We start from the raw sequence: 18169 nt of genomic DNA, 5'->3' as shown, positions 1-18169 counted from the left end.
TTTAAAAAAAATATTTTTAACCCCACACAGTGACATGATTGTCAATAATTATCATTGTCAATGTCAAACGAATATTTTAACAGTTTGGCGGTAGCGAAATTTTAAAAGTTACATTTTTCGCAAATCGTTGTATTAGTTGGATTGATTGTAATAATATTTTTTCGTTATTATCACAACAAATGTGTATGTGGTATGCAATTGAATAGAAATTGTTGATTTATAGTCTATAAAATGTCTAGGGTAAGTACGTCGTACTGTTCAAGTGTTTGACGCACATTTTATTTTATTATTTACATTATTCAAAATACATACAATACATTTCCTATATAATCTTTCAAATTGGCATTAATTTAAAAGAAATCTTCAGTGTGATACTTTAAAAAAGATATAAAATACAACGAAAACGTATAGAACTAAAAGAAAAGAAATGCTGTATCTTTATGAAAATTTACCTGTTTTATCTTCTCTGCGTCTAGAGAATCCTTATCTTTTCAGATATATGAAATCTTAAACTATAACTAATAATCTTCGCTTAAAATATAATAATCTTTTTAACATACCAAAACATAACAATACTATACAAAACACTTTTTATTCCTTCACTCAGAGAGAAACCTTACCATAGCCTTTATTAAGCCTTTATTAATGTTATAAGAATGGTCCATAATTTATGTAGTCATACCTATTTGTTCTTATTTATATTTATTTAAATAGGAAAGAAAAGTAACTATTTATATGCCTATAAATAGTAAAAGTTTAGTTCCTCTAACTATATTATGTACTTAAAAGTTTGTTTTGCTTTATGTTTACTTGTTAATATTTGTTTTTGTTTTGTTTTTAGCTTTGTGATATATATATCATCGAATGGACTATTAGTTTTCTTAATAAAATAATATAAAAAGAAAGTATTCAAAGAAAAAAATATTTCTTATTGCAATTTTGTGTCTTTTCCACATGTCATGTCAATATGTACATGAATATTGAAAAAAGGAAATGTTAATATGTTTCATGACCTCTGTTTGTCTGTCTATCTGTTTATTAATGCTTAAGGCCACACTGCTGAACTAATTTGATGAAAATAGAGGCCATTCTTCTTTATTTAACATGTGATGACCAAATCTAACTACAATAAATAATGTATGATTATTAAAATTTCAGGATATAAGGTCATTTTTTTCATTGAAAAAAGAAAAGAAAACAAAGGATGAGGACAGCGATGTGATACCTGAATCACCAGATGTACAAATCACTCAAAAGGTAATTTACTCACCTATTTACTAATATTATATTTTTTTTATATCACTTCATCTTGTGTACTGACAAAGTTGAGTTTATTAATGTTGAATCATAATAATAGGTTTATAAATAACATAACATTGTCATTTTATGTAAAAATAATTTAAATTATTTGAAATTCTTATTAGAAAAAACAAAATAGAAAAAGACGTCAAATCAAAGATGACTCAGATGAAGAAATATTTACACCGCAAAAGAAAAAAGTAACACCTGCAAAGCCTGAATTGAAAGAAGTGAAACCCACTGAATTATTTGGTAGTGCACCAATTAAAAGGACAGAACCATTAGTTAAGAAATCAAAGAAAAAGACAGAAACTGGTATTCATTCAGATGAAGAGTTTGAAAAGAGCTTGCTACAAATTGACGAAGTTGTAATTGAGAATCAAATAAAATCACCGGAACCAAAAGTAAATAAAATCATTCATGAAACAGGAAATATCGAAAACAAATCTACTAAAAATCATGACTCAATTGATGAAAACAAAGTTAAGTCAAAAAGTACAAATGAGACTAAAGCATCGACAAGCAAAAGAAAATTAGATAGAAGCAATATCGAGGATGAAAGTCAAATGGAATCGATAGCCCAAAAACAAGAGAAAACAAAAAAGGATTTTAGCGAATTTATTGACAATGAAGAACATCATGACAGTAATGAACAAATAAACCAGCCCAAATCAAAGAAACGCAAGATGGACAAAAGCCTTAATGAATCTGGTATGTTTTTAATATCTTATTGACCTTTACAAATATTAATTAATTAGATTTGCTATTAAGTCATGATAGGAAAGATTTTAATAGTAATATTACTAGCAGCAATAAAGGTGAAAGTAAAATGAAAATATGGTAAATCTATTATATAATTCTATTTATTTTCTCGTAAGATAATTGGCAAACTTGAACTTCTAGGAAGGACAAAGAATTTTAATGCCTAATACCTGCGGCTTCACCCACACGAAATTATAAATCTTAAATTTCCGACACCCTATCATTCTCCTCTTAGGGCTAGAGTTTCATTAAATCCGTTCTTAGCAGATGTCAACTTCCTATTAGGAACCCACATGCCAAATTTCAAGTTTATGACTGTTGTAATTTCTGAAATTTTGCGGTTTCGCTTTTATCTATAAAAACATATATAGCTCCATAAACATTTCTTTATACAGTTCTTACAGATGAAGAAAGACATGAAAGAAAACGATACTCGGCCGGCTTATATCAGAAATATTTAAACAGATCAGGACCAAAGCATTTAGGATCCAAAGAAATGCCAGAGGTAAATCATTTTTCTAACATTGAATTTGACCGAGGAGTTTAATAAAATAACTCCTAGGAAGTAAAACATTGCTAAAAAGTTTTATTATTATAATTTTTAAATATGTATAACATGTTTGTATGAGCTGTGAAATTGTTTATGTTATTTTGTTTAATAATATTTAATATAGCATATATATTTACATGCCTTTCTAAAAAATAATCCCATCAAGTCATATTTAAATAGGGAGTCTTTTTAAATTAATCGTATTATTATTAAATTTCAGGGTTCACCAGATTGTTTGAAAGATTGTGCATTCATACTGACTGGTGTTTTGGACTCATTTGAACGAGATGAAGTAATTGAAGCCATCACGAAATACGGCGGCACTATCAAAAGTGGTATCAGTAAAAAGGTCATTATATTTGTTACATAGGAAAATGCCTATAATGTTGACCTGTTGACTTCCAGGCAATATATATTAATTTAAATAATTGTTTTAACTAACTTGACTGTATTTTTTAAATGTTGATAAAGAGTATCTACTGAGTTTCTTGTCGGTTCTTCTCGGTAGAATCTACTTTCCGAACCGGTGGTGGTGGATTCAAAAGTGCTTGTAAAAGCCCACTTGAATAAAATTTATTTTGATTTGATTTGATGAAGTATATTAATGCTTGTTGAGCTATAAAAAATTGTGGATGAGTTGGAGAACTGTAAATTTTCCACTGAATATGTGTATAGAAAAAGTGGAAATTATTTTAAATGAATTGTTGAAAGACGAATATATTACAGATGTAATAAGTAGTAATAAGCGGCATGTTTTGTGAGCAAAACCCGGACCTGCGCAGTAGTACCCTTTTAGGTCTCTTTCAATAGGGGAGCGGGGGGCGCCGTGGCGGCACGCGATTGGTCCGCCAGTCTAGCTTGTCTATTGGACCCTGGCTTGTCATTCGGCGGAAAGTGTACATGCACAAACTTGCCTTCATAACTTGCCTGTTACTTGCCGATTGTTAAACAGATTTATGTAAAAAGATAATATGGTGCATGTCGTATGGTGATGACTTAGTTCTTTTCGAATCTTCTTTTAAATAGCATGAAAATTAAACACAATTTTTTTTAGTCTGCTCTTCGAGTTTTTCTACGAAAGAATTTGAATTTGTTGATAAAGCGTGATCTGACTTTTCCTTCTTAGTTTTTCTTGAAGTAGACAATATAATTAGCTTAGGCTGGAATTAAAGGCTACAGGTCTAATAAATTGTAATCATTAACACAAACCGCTTCTCAACTCCTAAATTTAATCAATGTACTTTTCAATGGTTCGTATGACTTTTCCGCTAGATTTTACGACAAAATCTTCTGATTTCACTCGCTTTCATTTTAGGTTACACATGTCTTGGCAGGCGAAGACGCCGGTCCAGCGAAGTTGGCCAAAGCACAGGACCTGGGCATCAAGATTCTAAGTGAAGACGAATTCCTAGCAATGCTGAAGGATTCAACAGCAAAGAAACATTCTAAAGAAGTAAAGAAGGAGCAAAATGACGATAAGAAGATTAAAAAATCGAATGATAACAAAAATGAATCGAGTGCCACAATCAAGAAGACTCCGGTAAAAAAAGAAAAGGATAATCAAGTAATTGTTAGTGATATTAAGAAGGAAGCTGTTACTCCAATAAGTAAGAATAAGAATGATAAAGTGAAATCTGAAGATATCAAAGTGTCGGTTAAATCAGAAAGTAAAGATAATGGTATGTGAATTTAATTATTGTACAATGTGTTATCAAGTTCTTTCTACATACTAGTAGAAATAATCTATCATATTTTGTTTCAATTGGAGGTTATGTTTTAATCTATAGAGATGGCCAAGTGGTTAGAACGCGTGCATCATAACCGATGATTGCGGGTCCAAATCCAGGAAAGCACCACTATATATAAATGTGCTTAATTTGTGTTTATAATTCATCTCGTGCTCGGCGGTGAAGGAAAACATCGTGAGGAAACCTGCATGTGTCTAATTTCATTGAAATTCTGCCACATGAGCTCCCACCAACCCGCATTTGTACAGCGTGGTGGAATATGTTTCAAACCCTCTCCTTAATGGAAGAGGAGGCCTTATCTCAGCAGTGGGAAATTTACAGGCTGTTACTTTACTTTTATATTATTATTATAGATGTGAAAGTAACTCTGTCTGGCTGAAGCTCTTTCACAACCAAAGCACTGAACCAAATTTGATGAAATTTGGTATGAAGCAAACTCGACCTCCCAGAAACGACATAGACTAATTTTTTTTACCTAACAGATGACAACCAACACCCTAAAATGCGAGCAAAGCTGCGAGCGACTACTAGTAATAAATATATTATACAGGATACACAATATGTGACATCAGTTGTTTTGTAATTAATAACGAAAATATTTCTCAGGTGAAATTAAAAAACCGAGCAATTCTATTGACAATTCAGCGCTAATGTGGGTTGATAAATACAAGCCTCAGAATTTGAAACAGATTATAGGGCAGCACGGGGAAGCCAGCAATGCTAGTAGGTATGGAAATTATTTATTATTATTTTTTTTTATTTGTATTTGCTCTTTGTATACTTAACAAAATAAAATTTTGAATAATGTCGAGGTAGTTCTCGAAGGTTTCAAAGTAAAATTAAAATAAATATACCGACGCTTATGACAAATGACATGGAAAACTTCTTCCACTGAAGTAGGTTGTAGATATAACTAGTTTGTATCAATGCTTCTCAGTAGACACTTCTCACACTGCTCACACTTAGTAAGAGCCTTTTTTTTTCGCTGGCAAAACGCATTACGCGCTTCCCCCACGTGATATAAAGTGGGGGGGGGTGTGTGGGACTCCCTGGTTTCCTGGACGCCGAGTGCGCCCAGGTCAAACGCGTTTACCCACTAAAAAACCAGCGGTAATTTCCCGTCTTTCGGCGGACGCCACGGGATCGCTTACGCATTCTACCGTGACGCCCTGAAGGTCGGCCCGCCTATACGGGCGTCCAACACCTAGGGGGGGATTCCCGGGGTACTGAGACCCCCCTGGTCCCTGCGGCGCCTATTGAGGCGGAGGGAGAAGGTGTGCATAGCTCTCTCTTAGTAAGAGCCTAGTCGAGTAAAGTGTAATAGGCTATTTGACAAGGCGAAAAATAAATTGTGAATTATTGTAATCAGTGTATATTATGTGTTTGTCACGTGACACAAAACGCTCCTGTTTGGCCGGGCCTATGATGAAGTCACTTTCTTGTAAACTTCGCTTTTCTACTATATGTAACACAGATTAAAATACAAGAAAGTGACGTCACCGACCCCATGGCAGTGCCATATTGTCCAAGTAGCGTTTTTGCGCGCTATTTAAATATGGAATTTTTAATATGATATTTTTCGGCAAATGTCTACTAGAAATAAAAAACTCAACTTTTACTGGGTTCCTTAACTTCTACTAAATAATATAAAATGGATTTTAAAAACCAGTCAAATAGCCTATTTGTTTCGTTCCGTTCGCAGGTTACTGAGGTGGTTGACAAAATGGTACGCAAATAGGAAGGCAAAGCTGCCTAAGCCAAACCCGTGGGTGAAAAATGACGACGGCGCTTACTATAAAGCTGCCTTGTTATCCGGACCGCCCGGTGTTGGTAAGTTATTTCCAAGTTTATTAACAAGAGTAACTGTTGTTTATTTAAGTTTAAAAAGATAAAAGGAGAAAAGAGTTCCACTATCAAAAATCAATTTGACCGTCTACAAAAAAAGTACCGAATTTACAATAACATTAAGATGACCAATTAGAATGATACTTCTGATTGGTTAAACTGGACGTTTTTTTATCAACTCATACACGAATTTCTTTTTCACTAAATTTTTATGTTTTCTCTTGATATAGTGGATTTATAAATTATAGTACACCTTTGGTATTCAACATATAAAATTAATAATACTAGTATAAAGAAATTTGAATTTCAATACAGGCAAGACAACGACGGTGTCGCTCGTTTGCAAAGAGTTGGGCTACGACGTGGTCGAGTTCAACGCCTCGGACACGAGGAGCAAGAATCTCATCAAGGAGCAGATATCGGAACTGCTGACGTCCACCTCCCTCTCTGGTTATGCTAAAGGTAACTTGTTATAACTGACATGTATTATTTTTTATATATTACTCTTTTAGTTATATTAAATGTCGGCAAATTATTGGTTAAATCTAAAATACATAAGTCTCTCACGTACAAATCTGAATGCTGCAAGACTAAGATGTCTTTTTGAGAAGATATATACTCTGTTGCATTTGCCAGAATTTAAACAGACACATGTAGGTTCTGTCTAGATGTTATCGTTCTTGAGCACTAGTGGAAATATGCACATGAAATTTGATTGAACCTCGCCGCAGTTGACGTTCCCGTGATCAAACCATTGGCACCATTATTCACTGTTATAATGAATGAATGAATTAATTTTACTTTATTGCACACTACAAACAAAAACAAAAAAAAGAAAGAATCACTAAATTATTAACATACAAAAACGTAAAATAGAATGTAAAAAAATTTAGATTAAAAGTGTTGTACAACGGGCGGACTTATGGCTAATTAGCTATCTTTTCCTGACAACCCAATCAGAGAGAGATTTTTAAAACCATCGGCGTAGGCGGAGCAGTTACATACAAATATTTACACACTAATACTTATACTTACTACATATATAAATATTGTGTATAAATAATAAAAAATCAAAATCAAAATAAACTTTATTCAAGTAGGCTTTTATAAGCACTTTTGAATCGTCATTTTACAATTAAGTGAAGCTACCACCGGTTCGGAAAGTAGATTCTACCGAGAAGAACCGGCAAGAAACTCAGTAGTTACTCTTTTTTAACATTTAAAAAATACAACGTCATGTTAATTAAATACAATTATTTAAATTAATGTATCCTGCTTGGAAGTCAACAGGTATTAACTCCACGCTTTTTTATCATCTACAAAATCTTGTATCGAATAGTATGCTTTTTCTACCAATGTATTTTTAACAAACGATTTGAATTTACTAAACGGCAAAGTTAAAAATTTCTGCGGAATTTTATTATAGAAACGGATACCTTGCCCCAAGAAGGATCTATTGACTTTGCGGTGTCGGAAACTTGGCGTTATAAGTTTATCCTTACTTCTAGTGCATATACAATGATTATCACTGATTTTATCAAAGTGATCAATGTTACTGTGAATATACATGATATTGTTGTAAATATATTGCGACGCAACAGTAAGTATTCCTACTCTGTTAAAAACATCCCGAAGAGAGTCTCTAGCTCCAAGATTATAAATAAACCGAATTGCTCTCTTTTGTAAAATAAAGACAGATTCAATATCTGCAGCGTTACCCCAAAGTAATATGCCATATGACATAATACTGTGAAAATAACCAAAATAAACTAAACGAGCGGTATCAATATCAGTTAGTTGTCTAACTTTTCTAACCGCGTATGTTGCGAAGCTGAGTCTTCCTGTTAGGGATGATAAATGAGAAGTCCACTGAAGTCTGAAATCCAATTCTATTCCTAAAAACACCGTAGTATCAGCTACTTCAATACGGTCACCATTTAAAGATATATTATAATTTTGCTTGCTAACATTAGGTAGGGTAAAAACTACACATTTTGTTTTTTGAGCATTCAAAACTAAATTATTTACCGTAAACCAATTGTGTATCTGTGATAATGCACCGTTCACATCGTCATAGTCATTTTTTTTCCTGTCAACCTTAAAAATCAAAGTATCGTCAGCAAACAACACTATATCACAAATACCCTTAACATAGAAAGGAAGATCATTTATATATACTAGGAATAGAAAGGGACCCAAAATTGAACCTTGTGGAACTCCCATTTTAACGTAGATCCAGAAGACTTTATTCCATTAATGAAAACTTGCTGGATTCTTTGACTTAAATATGAAGCGATGAGATCAAGAGCTTTACCTTTAACACCGTAATATTTGAGCTTATAAAGAAGCGTTTCGTGTTCTACACAATCGAATGCTTTAGATAAATCACAGAATACTCCAATAGCGTTCTGTGATTTCTCCCAAGCATCGTAAATATGTTTGAGAAGCGCAATTCCCGCATCAGTTGTCGAGCGACCTCTTCTAAAACCGAATTGCTCACCATGAAAAATAGCATTTGTACCGAAATGGACGAGAAGTTGATTTAAAATATTTTTTTCGAAAATTTTACTTAAGGATGGGAGTATTGAAATAGGCCTGTAATTACCGGGATCGCTTCTGTTTCCAGTTTTAAAAAGTGGTAAAACTTTACTACATTTTAACAAGTTAGGAAATGAACCCGTGTCCAAACTCTTGTTAAAAATTACTGCTATATACGGAGCAATATCGTATATGATGTTATTAAAAAATTTTACCGAAATGCCCCATATGTCGTTAGTTTTTTTAATATTTACAGTTTTAAATACTTTTATGACATCTATTGCAGAAACCGTTTCAAATGAAAAATCAATAACGCATTTAGAAACACTATTATTTAATAACCTAGCTGCATTTGATGTAGATGATTTTAAATGAAATGTTATTTTATGGGGTACTTTATCAAAAAATGATTCAAATAAATTAGCAACCTCTAATTCAGAACTCGTGTATCTACTACCTCTGTTCAATTCTATTGGTATCATTTCCTTTTTGGGTTTTCCACTAACACTACTAATAACATCCCATGTGGCTTTAATTCTATTATCAGAATTCAGGATTTTTTTCTTTAAATATAAGGACTTAGCAGAAATGCATACTGTTTTAAAAATTTTGGAATATTTAATGACGTATTCTAAAAAGGCTACGCTTCGATTCCACCGCCTCATATCATATAAGTCGTATAATTTATTTCTACTTTTATAAATACCAACAGTAGCCCAGTCACTAAACTTTAATTTTGTGTTACTATAACATGATTTCATTTTAAATATATTGTTAAATTCTTTTAGTATTACTTCAAAAAATGAATTATAAAGCTCATTTAGATCCTGTGTCGTAAGATCTAGACAATTTATACGCCACAATATCTTTAAAACAATGTAATTTGTTAGCCGTTATTGGCCTGTATGTTATTTTTTTTAAATGATTTATTTCTTTGTGTTTTAATGAAAACTTCTGACCACAATGGTCAGAAGTTAAATTATTTATAATTGATACTTCATATATTTCACAGTCACAGAACACATTATCAATACACGTAGAAGTGCCGTCGGTTATTCGCGTCGGTTCATTAACTCTATGAGTTAAATTAAATGACATAAACAAGGCGACCAAACGAACACTTAACGTAGTTTCTTTAAGTAAGTCGACGTTAAAGTCCCCACATACAATTATATATTTATTAGTTTTACATAGCTTTTTAAGAATGTCCTCCATAGTGGTTTCAAACAAATAATAATCTCCCGATGGGGGCCGGTACACGCAGACTATAATGTACTGTGGAAATTCCACGCAGGATAGTTCGATAGTACGTTCGATAGAGAGGGCCAAAATATCTTTTCGAGATTTACAAACGATATCATTCCGTACTAATATTAATGAGGTACCACGAATAGCACTCCCTCTTACGAACGCACTTGACAGTTTAAAGTTTGAAATATTAAATATGTCAAATTTTTTAACCCAATGTTCTGTGAAACAAAATACATGTATAGAATGAAATAGAATTATTTTCGGAGTGTTATAAACACTCCGAAAATAATTCTATTTCATGATCTTTGCCACCTATGCCCTGTATATTTTGATGCATAATATTTAAGTAAGAGGGCGCATTATATATCTCTATTATAAACTAATACATACTTAAGATATAAAAATACCTAAAATTACATAATAAATGTTATATAAAGGTAATTAACTGAAGTCGTATAAATTATTATTTAGGTAATAGTTTTTAACGTTTTTTTTAAAAGCTGAAAATATAATTAATAATGTTAATAAGGTAGATATGAGGCTAAATTAATTTGAAATACAGGCAATGCGGGCAAGGGCGCCGTGTCGAAGAAACATGTACTGGTCATGGACGAAGTCGATGGTATGGCTGGAAATGAAGATAGAGGTAATACACTTCATATGGACCTATTTGATAAGGGCGTAATCTGTGCTGAGATACGAGCACAGCTCGGGGGAAACAACATCAACAACAACAGCCTGTAAATTCCCACTGCTGGGCTAAAGGTCTCCTCTCCCTTTGAGGAGAAGGTTTGTAACATATTCCACTACGCTGTTCCAATGCGGGTTCGTGGAATACACATGCGGCAGAATTTCTTTGAAATTTTCCTTCACCGCTGAGTACGAGATGAATTATAAAGACAAATTAAGCACATGAATCAGTGGTACACACACCCAGGCAAGCGGGTTTGAACCCGTAATCATCGGTTAAGATGCACGCGTTCTAACCACTGGGCCATCTCGGGGGAAACGCGGGTGCTTTATATACACGATCTCCAATCTTTACTAAAGACGGCTATCGCAATGGGTTTAATGCATAAGAACTCCACAGATATACGTCATGATAAAAAAGATGCTGAACTGAGTTCAATACTAAATTGATAGTATTCTTATTTTAAATTGTTATATGCTTATTACTACATACTATAAAACAAAGTTTATGATTAAAGTTTAGATACATAATTTGTTAAGGTTTTCGTGTAAATAGGTTGAAATAGAACGACAATTGTTAAACATGGCGGAAAAAATCAAATCGCGAGGGAGTTTTCATTTCAACAATAAAGATATTATTAGATAAATAAAGATAAAGATTAACAATATTAAAAAAAATCTTATTTCCAGTAGAAAAGCGGGACGGGCCACTAGTATTGTCTAATTTGTATCCTCTATATTTCCATTTGTCCCAAATATAATATTAGGGATTAACTTAAGGGAATCTGTGTGTAACTTAAACTGTGCTGTTAGTTTAAAATGTGATTATATCAATAATCTCCTTTTGCACATCGAAGGTGGCCTGCAAGAGCTGATATCGTTGATAAAGTCGACGTCGGTGCCGATCGTGTGCATGTGCAACGACAGGAACAGCGAGAAGATGCGCACGCTCGTCAACTACTGCTACGACCTGCGGTTCTGCCACCCCAGAGCCGACCAGATTAAGGTACTGTTGGTATAATATAAAAATTCTCCTCACAATCAATACTTTATCTCTCCTGAAGTGGTTCACAATCAAAACTGATACAAGATTGATTATTTTGCTCGATCCTCCCAATTCGACGATTGAAGTAAGAATGACCATTTCTAGGCTTACTCCTAGTATTTAATGTTTACACGCCCCTCCTTCGACTGTAGCAACATCCGGTTTCGATCTATTTTAAAAAACAATTTAGTCTAAACCGGATGTTGACAATCAACGCAAATTGTAACAACTATTTAAATCGAATTATTTATGCTGATAATACTTTAATACATTAAAACAATAAAAAATGATCATATTAAAATAAATATGCTAACAGTACATAATACTAGTGCTATTTAAAACAACCCCAAAAATGTTAGTACAATATGCATGTTTTCCCTAAGATTTGATTTGATTTCGTAAATGCTTGAATTGGTAAAAATATATTTTTGAAATGATAGTGGAACCTGAATGATTTCATCGGCTCTCAATACATCAGGACCTGCTTTGTACTTAGTAGTAATAAAGTAGTGTTGTCAAAACAAATTGAGATATTTAAATTCCTTCAGTGAAATTTGTCTCCATAATTTTTTTTATCGAATCAATCAATCCAATCCATCAGCCCATTTCCGTCCACTGCTGGACATAGGCCTCTCCAATTGCACGCCACTGAGATCGTTCTTGGGCTACTCGCATCCAGTTCCTGCCCGCCGTCTTGCGTAAGTCGTCACTCCACCGTGCCCGAGGACGTCCTACACTACGTTTGCCGAGACGCGGTCTCCACTCTAGAACACGTTTCCCACAACGGTTATCGGTTCTGCGGCAAATATGGCCAGCCCACTGCCACTTCAGCTTACTAATCCGGTGGGCTATGTCGATGACTTTGGTTCTCTGGCGGATCGCCTCATTTCTGATGCGATCCCGCAGAGAAACGCCGAGCATAGCCCTTTCTATAGCACGCTGAGCGACTTTAAACTGGTGGACCAGCCTTGCCGTGAGTGTCCACGTTTCGGCTCCGTATGTCATGACGGGTAGGACGCACTGGTTGAAGACTTTCGTCTTAAGGCACTGTGGGATCGACGATGTAAAGATTCGACGTAATTTTCCAAACGCTGCCCAACCTAGCTGAATTCTTCTATTCACCTCGTCCTCAAGGTTGTTTCTACCAAATCGCAGAGTCTGCCCAAGGTAGACATATTTTTGAACAACTTCGAGGACGGTACCGTGTATCGCAATCGGTTCCGGTAGAACATGTTCATTGAACATGACCTTGGTTTTATCCAAGTTCATCCGTAGGCCGATACGCATAGAAGACTCAGCCAGATCGTTCAGCATTTGTTGTAGGTCCTGCAGCGTTTCTGCTACGATGACGATGTCGTCCGCAAATCTCAAGTGAGAGATGTATTCGCCATTGATGTTGATGCCACGTCCTTTCCAGTTCAGCGTCTTGAACATATCCTCCATTGCATTAGTGAACAATTTGGGGGAAATAACGTCCCCTTGTCTCACTCCTCGATGCAATGGTATGGGATTTGTTTGCTGATTCTGTACTCGGACGGACATGGTGGCGGCTTCGTAGAGACATCTCATCACTTGGATATATCGCCAATCAACTTGGCAACGCTGCAGGGACTCCAGAACAGCCCAGATTTCAACCGAGTCAAAGGCCTTCTCATAGTCCACGAATGCAAGACACAGGGGCCGATTATACTCTTGGGACTTCTGTATAATCTGCCGCACTGTGTGGATGTGGTCTATGGTGGCGTATCCGGTCCGAAACCCGGCCTGTTCTGGGGGTTGGAATTCGTCGAATCTTCGCGCAAGACGGTTCGTGATCACTCTTGAAAACAGCTTGTAGACGTGACTCAGTAGGGATATGGGACGATAGTTCTTCAGCAGGGTTTTGTCTCCCTTTTTGAAGAACAGGACGACCACACTCCTACTCCACGCCTCCGGAGTTCTCCCTTCGAAGAAGACAGAGTTAAAAAGCTTTTGGAGTTCCTTGAGTACCGGATTACCTCCTGCTTTTAATAACTCTATAGTAATACCGTCCTCTCCAGGGGCTTTTCCATTTTTAAGCTGTTTAAGAGCAATCTCGATTTCGCCAATACTGACTTCAGGCAGGTCTTCTGAGAAATGGCGTGTTAATGTAGCTCTAGAATCCTCATTTTCGGGATCAGGTCGAGGTGCATGCGATGCGTATAATTGGCCGTAGAAGTCCTCTATCGAAGATGACGACATATTTGTAAAGAGTTCTATTTAAAGTTCAATGGAATCCTTAGTGATGAGTTGATCAAATGAGCGTCTAAAAGTTCTTCTACAATAGAATCCTTAGTGATGTGTTGCTCAATCGTCCCGCAGGCGGCGATGATGTCGGTGTGCTTCCGCGAGGGCCTCAAGCTGCCGGGCGACGCGCTGACGCAGCTCATCGCATCAGCGCGCCAAGACGTGCGCCAGACGCTGCACCGCCTCGCGCTGCTGGCCTGCGCGCCCGCCCCCGCTGCCCCCGCGCACCCCGCCGCCGCCACCGACGTCCGCATCGTGAGGGCGCCACTATTGACATTGCTTTGATACACCACATTAGCTTCTGGCTGTTAAGGAGCCGACCCCGCCGCCCCCGCCCCCCCCGCCGCCGCCACCGACGTCCGCATCGTGAGGGCCCCCCTTTACCATCTTTGACACATCGCATTAGCTACCATAATTATGCTGCGGACGGTTACAGAGTCATGGTAAAAAAGTGGACGTTACCGTATTGAAAATTTTATAATGTTCTCAATCACTGATGAGGAGCACCTCTTTTGTGCTGATTGCGGCGACTTACAAATAGCATTGCTACCAATAGAGATGTTAGTAATATATATTGCTGTATGGTGTTGCTAAATTTGTCAGATGAGAAAATATAAATTAATTGAAATAGGAAATTGGTACAGCTTCTAGAATTTTAGTCAAACGTGTTAATTAAAGAAATTTGAAAATTACGGAGTATCATTGAATTTCAAAATAATATATATATATTGTTTATGGTACAGGGGCCCTGGGAGGCGATCCGCAAGGTGTTCAGTGCCGAGGAGCACAAGACAATGAGCATCCACGACAAGAGCGACCTGTTCTTCAGCGACTACAGCATCGCGCCGCTCTTCGTGCAGGAGAACTACTTGAACGTGCACCCGCACTGTCCCAAGTATGGAGTCACTATTCTTGTGTTATAGTTTGAAGATATTATCACTATTATCAGTATAATAGTTACAGCATTTCACTTCCAAAGGTTAGTGACTCATTGATGACGTCACCAATTTTTTATGTCTATGGGTGAAATCGAGCTCTTAACTTATTTAATATAAGCAAATAAAATACACAGTAAGGATAATCTACACCCATAGACGTTGAAGGCATAAAAAATTTAAATCGTCATATCGCCAAATCTATGTATTCATAATCCTTGTGCCTGTGTTGCCACTTACAATGGCAAACTTGTACACAAACATATTGATTATGAACTGGAAGATCGATTATTTAGAAGGTCTATCTAAATTGACCTGCACACAATTTCGGATTGGGAAATTATTTAACGGAGAAAGTCTAATATGAGTTTACATACAAAATAATATCATACTCATTTTTTCGCAGGCATGAAATCTTGGAGCGAATAAGCAAAGCGGCCGACAGTATAAGCATCGGTGATATGGTCGAGGCTAAAATACGCGGCCAACAGGCCTGGAGTTTGCTGCCATTGCAGGTATGGAAATATTTCACCAAATGACGAGTGAATCCAGTTAACAGAACCCATTAATATTAATAGAAGATGGAAACTAAAAATAATTATTTTTATACATGCCAATTTTTTTAAATTGTATCTCCAGCGGTGTAAGTAAACATCGTAACGTAACTAGTATTAGTTGTCTTATGACATTCAACCGTTTATATCCTGAAACCAGCACTGAAACATCTTCGTGGGAGAAGATCCTAACCTTGTCCACTCATCGTGGAACATTCAAGACTTGTTACTTTGAAATTTTTAGCCATCCAAACTAGTATCTAATAGCACATTAATAAAACTACATAAATAATTTCTTTGCAGGCAATGTACAGCAGCGTGATACCAGGATCAGTTCTGGAAGGTAACTTATCGTCGCAGATACAGTTTCCATCGTGGCTCGGGAAAAACTCGAGAAAGAACAAAATGCATCGACTCTGCCAGGAAATACACGCGCACACCAGACTAAGGTAACTTATTACCTACTAACAAGTCCTTTTTTTAGTTTTTTTTTTATTAAATCTTTACGTGTAATGTAATCATAGTTTTGTTTTTATAGTTATAGGCTGGATAGTATTTTGGCTCTTGGCTTTCACTCGACTAAGATGTTCAAGCAATCGATTTGTATGCAAATCACCATTGTGGGTTCTGTTGAGGCACACGTAGACTTGACTGAGATGAGCAGATGATTGCTTAGATTATCCTTAGTGGCCTCTTGCGACGCCTATTACAGAGAAAGAAGCAGTAAATAGAAGTCTTTCTCCGCCACTGCACGGTTAAAAATAACAATGAGACATTGTTGTACTAACTCCACATAATTCCACAGTACGTCAGGTTCAAAATCCTCAATCTTCCTCGACTACGCGTACTATCTCCGAGACGCAGTGGCGACTCCATTGATCAAGGAAAAGTTAGAAGGCATCGATAAGTCTATGGAAGTGCTGGAGTCTTACCATCTGCTGAGAGAAGATTTGGACTCGTTGGTTGAGCTATCTTTATGGCCGGGCCAAAGAAATCCCATTAATATGATTGAGACTAAGGTAAGCACTGATACACAGTTTGATTTTTTTTATCTACTAAATACATTCCTTAAGAAAAATATGTAATCAGTGTGTTCAGTATATTAAATTTTGACAAATTACACAACATACAAATATATTATATGTATAACTTCTACTCGAAGACCTATCCACTAACCCCTTCATACTGCCTTTAATAATAGTTATTTACCCATTACTTATTTATCTCATTACTATGAGATACATAATTTGACATTTATAGGAAAAAAACATCACAACGACAAAAAAAAAATATACATTTTTTCAAGTACAGGTAGTTGTGGAACATTTTCATATCATTATAATTCATATATTTATTAATTGTGATAGGTAAAAGCAGCAATGACGCGTACATACAATAAAAAGGCCACAGCATTGCCGTACGCCCCGGCCGCTGTAAAGAAAGGGCGAGCACAAGACAACGAAAATTCCCAAGAAGACTATGAAGATGATCCAATAGACAGTGATCCTGAGAATGATACATTAATTAAAGTAAGTTACCTCACATACCATCTTAAGTTTGTCTCTCTTAATGGCCTGCAGGGTGTCTAAAATACTTTGCGAAATAATGGTTTGATTATCCACTATTAATAAGATATAATTATAATTTGTTATTATATTCAATGGCGCGAGTATTTACGATAAACTGTAAGGCTATTCTGTAACGAGAAACTCGCAACTCTGGGTGAGTTGCGAGTTTCTCGTTACAATTCACAGATCCCAGTGCCACAATTCACAGATCCGTAGATTATTATTTAACATCTTGACCAATGATGTCATCTCAATTAATAATAAGTAATAATGAAAAGTTAATTACTATCAAACACAAATAATTGTAATAAATCTTAATGTTCATATTTTTGTACAATTTATATTGAAAAAAAATATAATTTCGTCACATAACTAGATGTATCTTTTTGTACCATGACGGCAGATCAACCCTGTTTGCTTGCCGCCAACCACCCAACCGCCAGAATTTAAACTAACAGCAATATACCTCTAATGAAACTGTTTACTAAAATATGATGCTCAGTACTCAATAAAAGTAAAATCTGTAATGTTGTGTTATGTTAAATTTGTTTACGCTTAAAATAATAAATGAAGAATTTAATATTGTTATAATTAAATTAATAATATTATTAATATAATATAATTTCTTAATTTTATTGATATTTACGAAATTCTAAGCAATGCTCTGTATCTATTCCTTTTTAGAAAAAGAAGACTAAAGATGTGGAGAAACCCAGCAATAGTAAAAAAGGGAAAGGTAAACAATCTGATAAATCCAGCCCCGTTAAAGGTACAAAAGAAAAAAAGAGTGCTCCGAAAACTACAAAGAAGAGCCCGAAAAAAAAGAAATAATGTTCAGTATTCACATGTTCACCAATCTTGTTGTAATTTTAAATAAATGTTTTTTTTTTAACTGAATATTTACTTACCTCCTTTAATAGCTTAGTTAGTTCTATTTAAAAAACAACATTTGTAAACCATTGATGGGAGATTTTGAATATACAAGTTTGATCAATTTAATGGTAAAAACGTAAGGTAAATTTACTTATTGCTTAATTTTTAATAACATTTACCTTGTTAGTTAAGTTATAGTTGATAAAGTTTGTGCTTTTCCAACTTCTACATTATTTGATGGATTTG

General features: G+C 35.4%; 1 protein-coding gene across 1 annotated transcript; it reads left to right on the top strand.

Moving 5' to 3' along the window:
- The first annotated feature begins 63 nt into the window (after positions 1–63).
- Positions 64–17942, top strand: LOC124539460 (replication factor C subunit 1). The gene is made up of 18 exons (XM_047116860.1): positions 64–240; positions 1159–1257; positions 1425–2010; positions 2457–2566; positions 2832–2960; positions 3927–4290; positions 4966–5086; positions 6062–6189; positions 6520–6666; positions 10556–10639; positions 11541–11689; positions 14069–14248; positions 14737–14888; positions 15335–15443; positions 15786–15931; positions 16288–16501; positions 16850–17011; positions 17735–17942. Exons 1-18 carry the CDS (start codon positions 232–234, stop codon positions 17879–17881), a joined length of 3036 nt encoding a protein of 1011 aa, XP_046972816.1. The 5' UTR covers positions 64–231; the 3' UTR covers positions 17882–17942.
- The last annotated feature ends 227 nt before the right edge of the window (positions 17943–18169 follow it).

The sequence above is a fragment of the Vanessa cardui genome, chromosome 2 (assembly GCF_905220365.1).
Source record: "Vanessa cardui chromosome 2, ilVanCard2.1, whole genome shotgun sequence".
Lineage (NCBI taxonomy): Eukaryota > Metazoa > Arthropoda > Insecta > Lepidoptera > Nymphalidae > Vanessa > Vanessa cardui.
The sequence above is the reverse complement of the archived record's forward strand: the minus strand, read 5'-3'. Positions and strand labels throughout refer to the sequence as shown.

Bases quoted from the DNA above. Each gene is read 5' to 3' on its own strand.
- LOC124539460 (XM_047116860.1), top strand. The intron at 6,190-6,519 runs GTAAGTTATTTC...ATTTCAATACAG, and splicing joins ATCCGGACCGCCCGGTGTTG to GCAAGACAACGACGGTGTCG. The intron at 14,889-15,334 runs GTATGGAGTCAC...ATTTTTTCGCAG, and splicing joins GTGCACCCGCACTGTCCCAA to GCATGAAATCTTGGAGCGAA.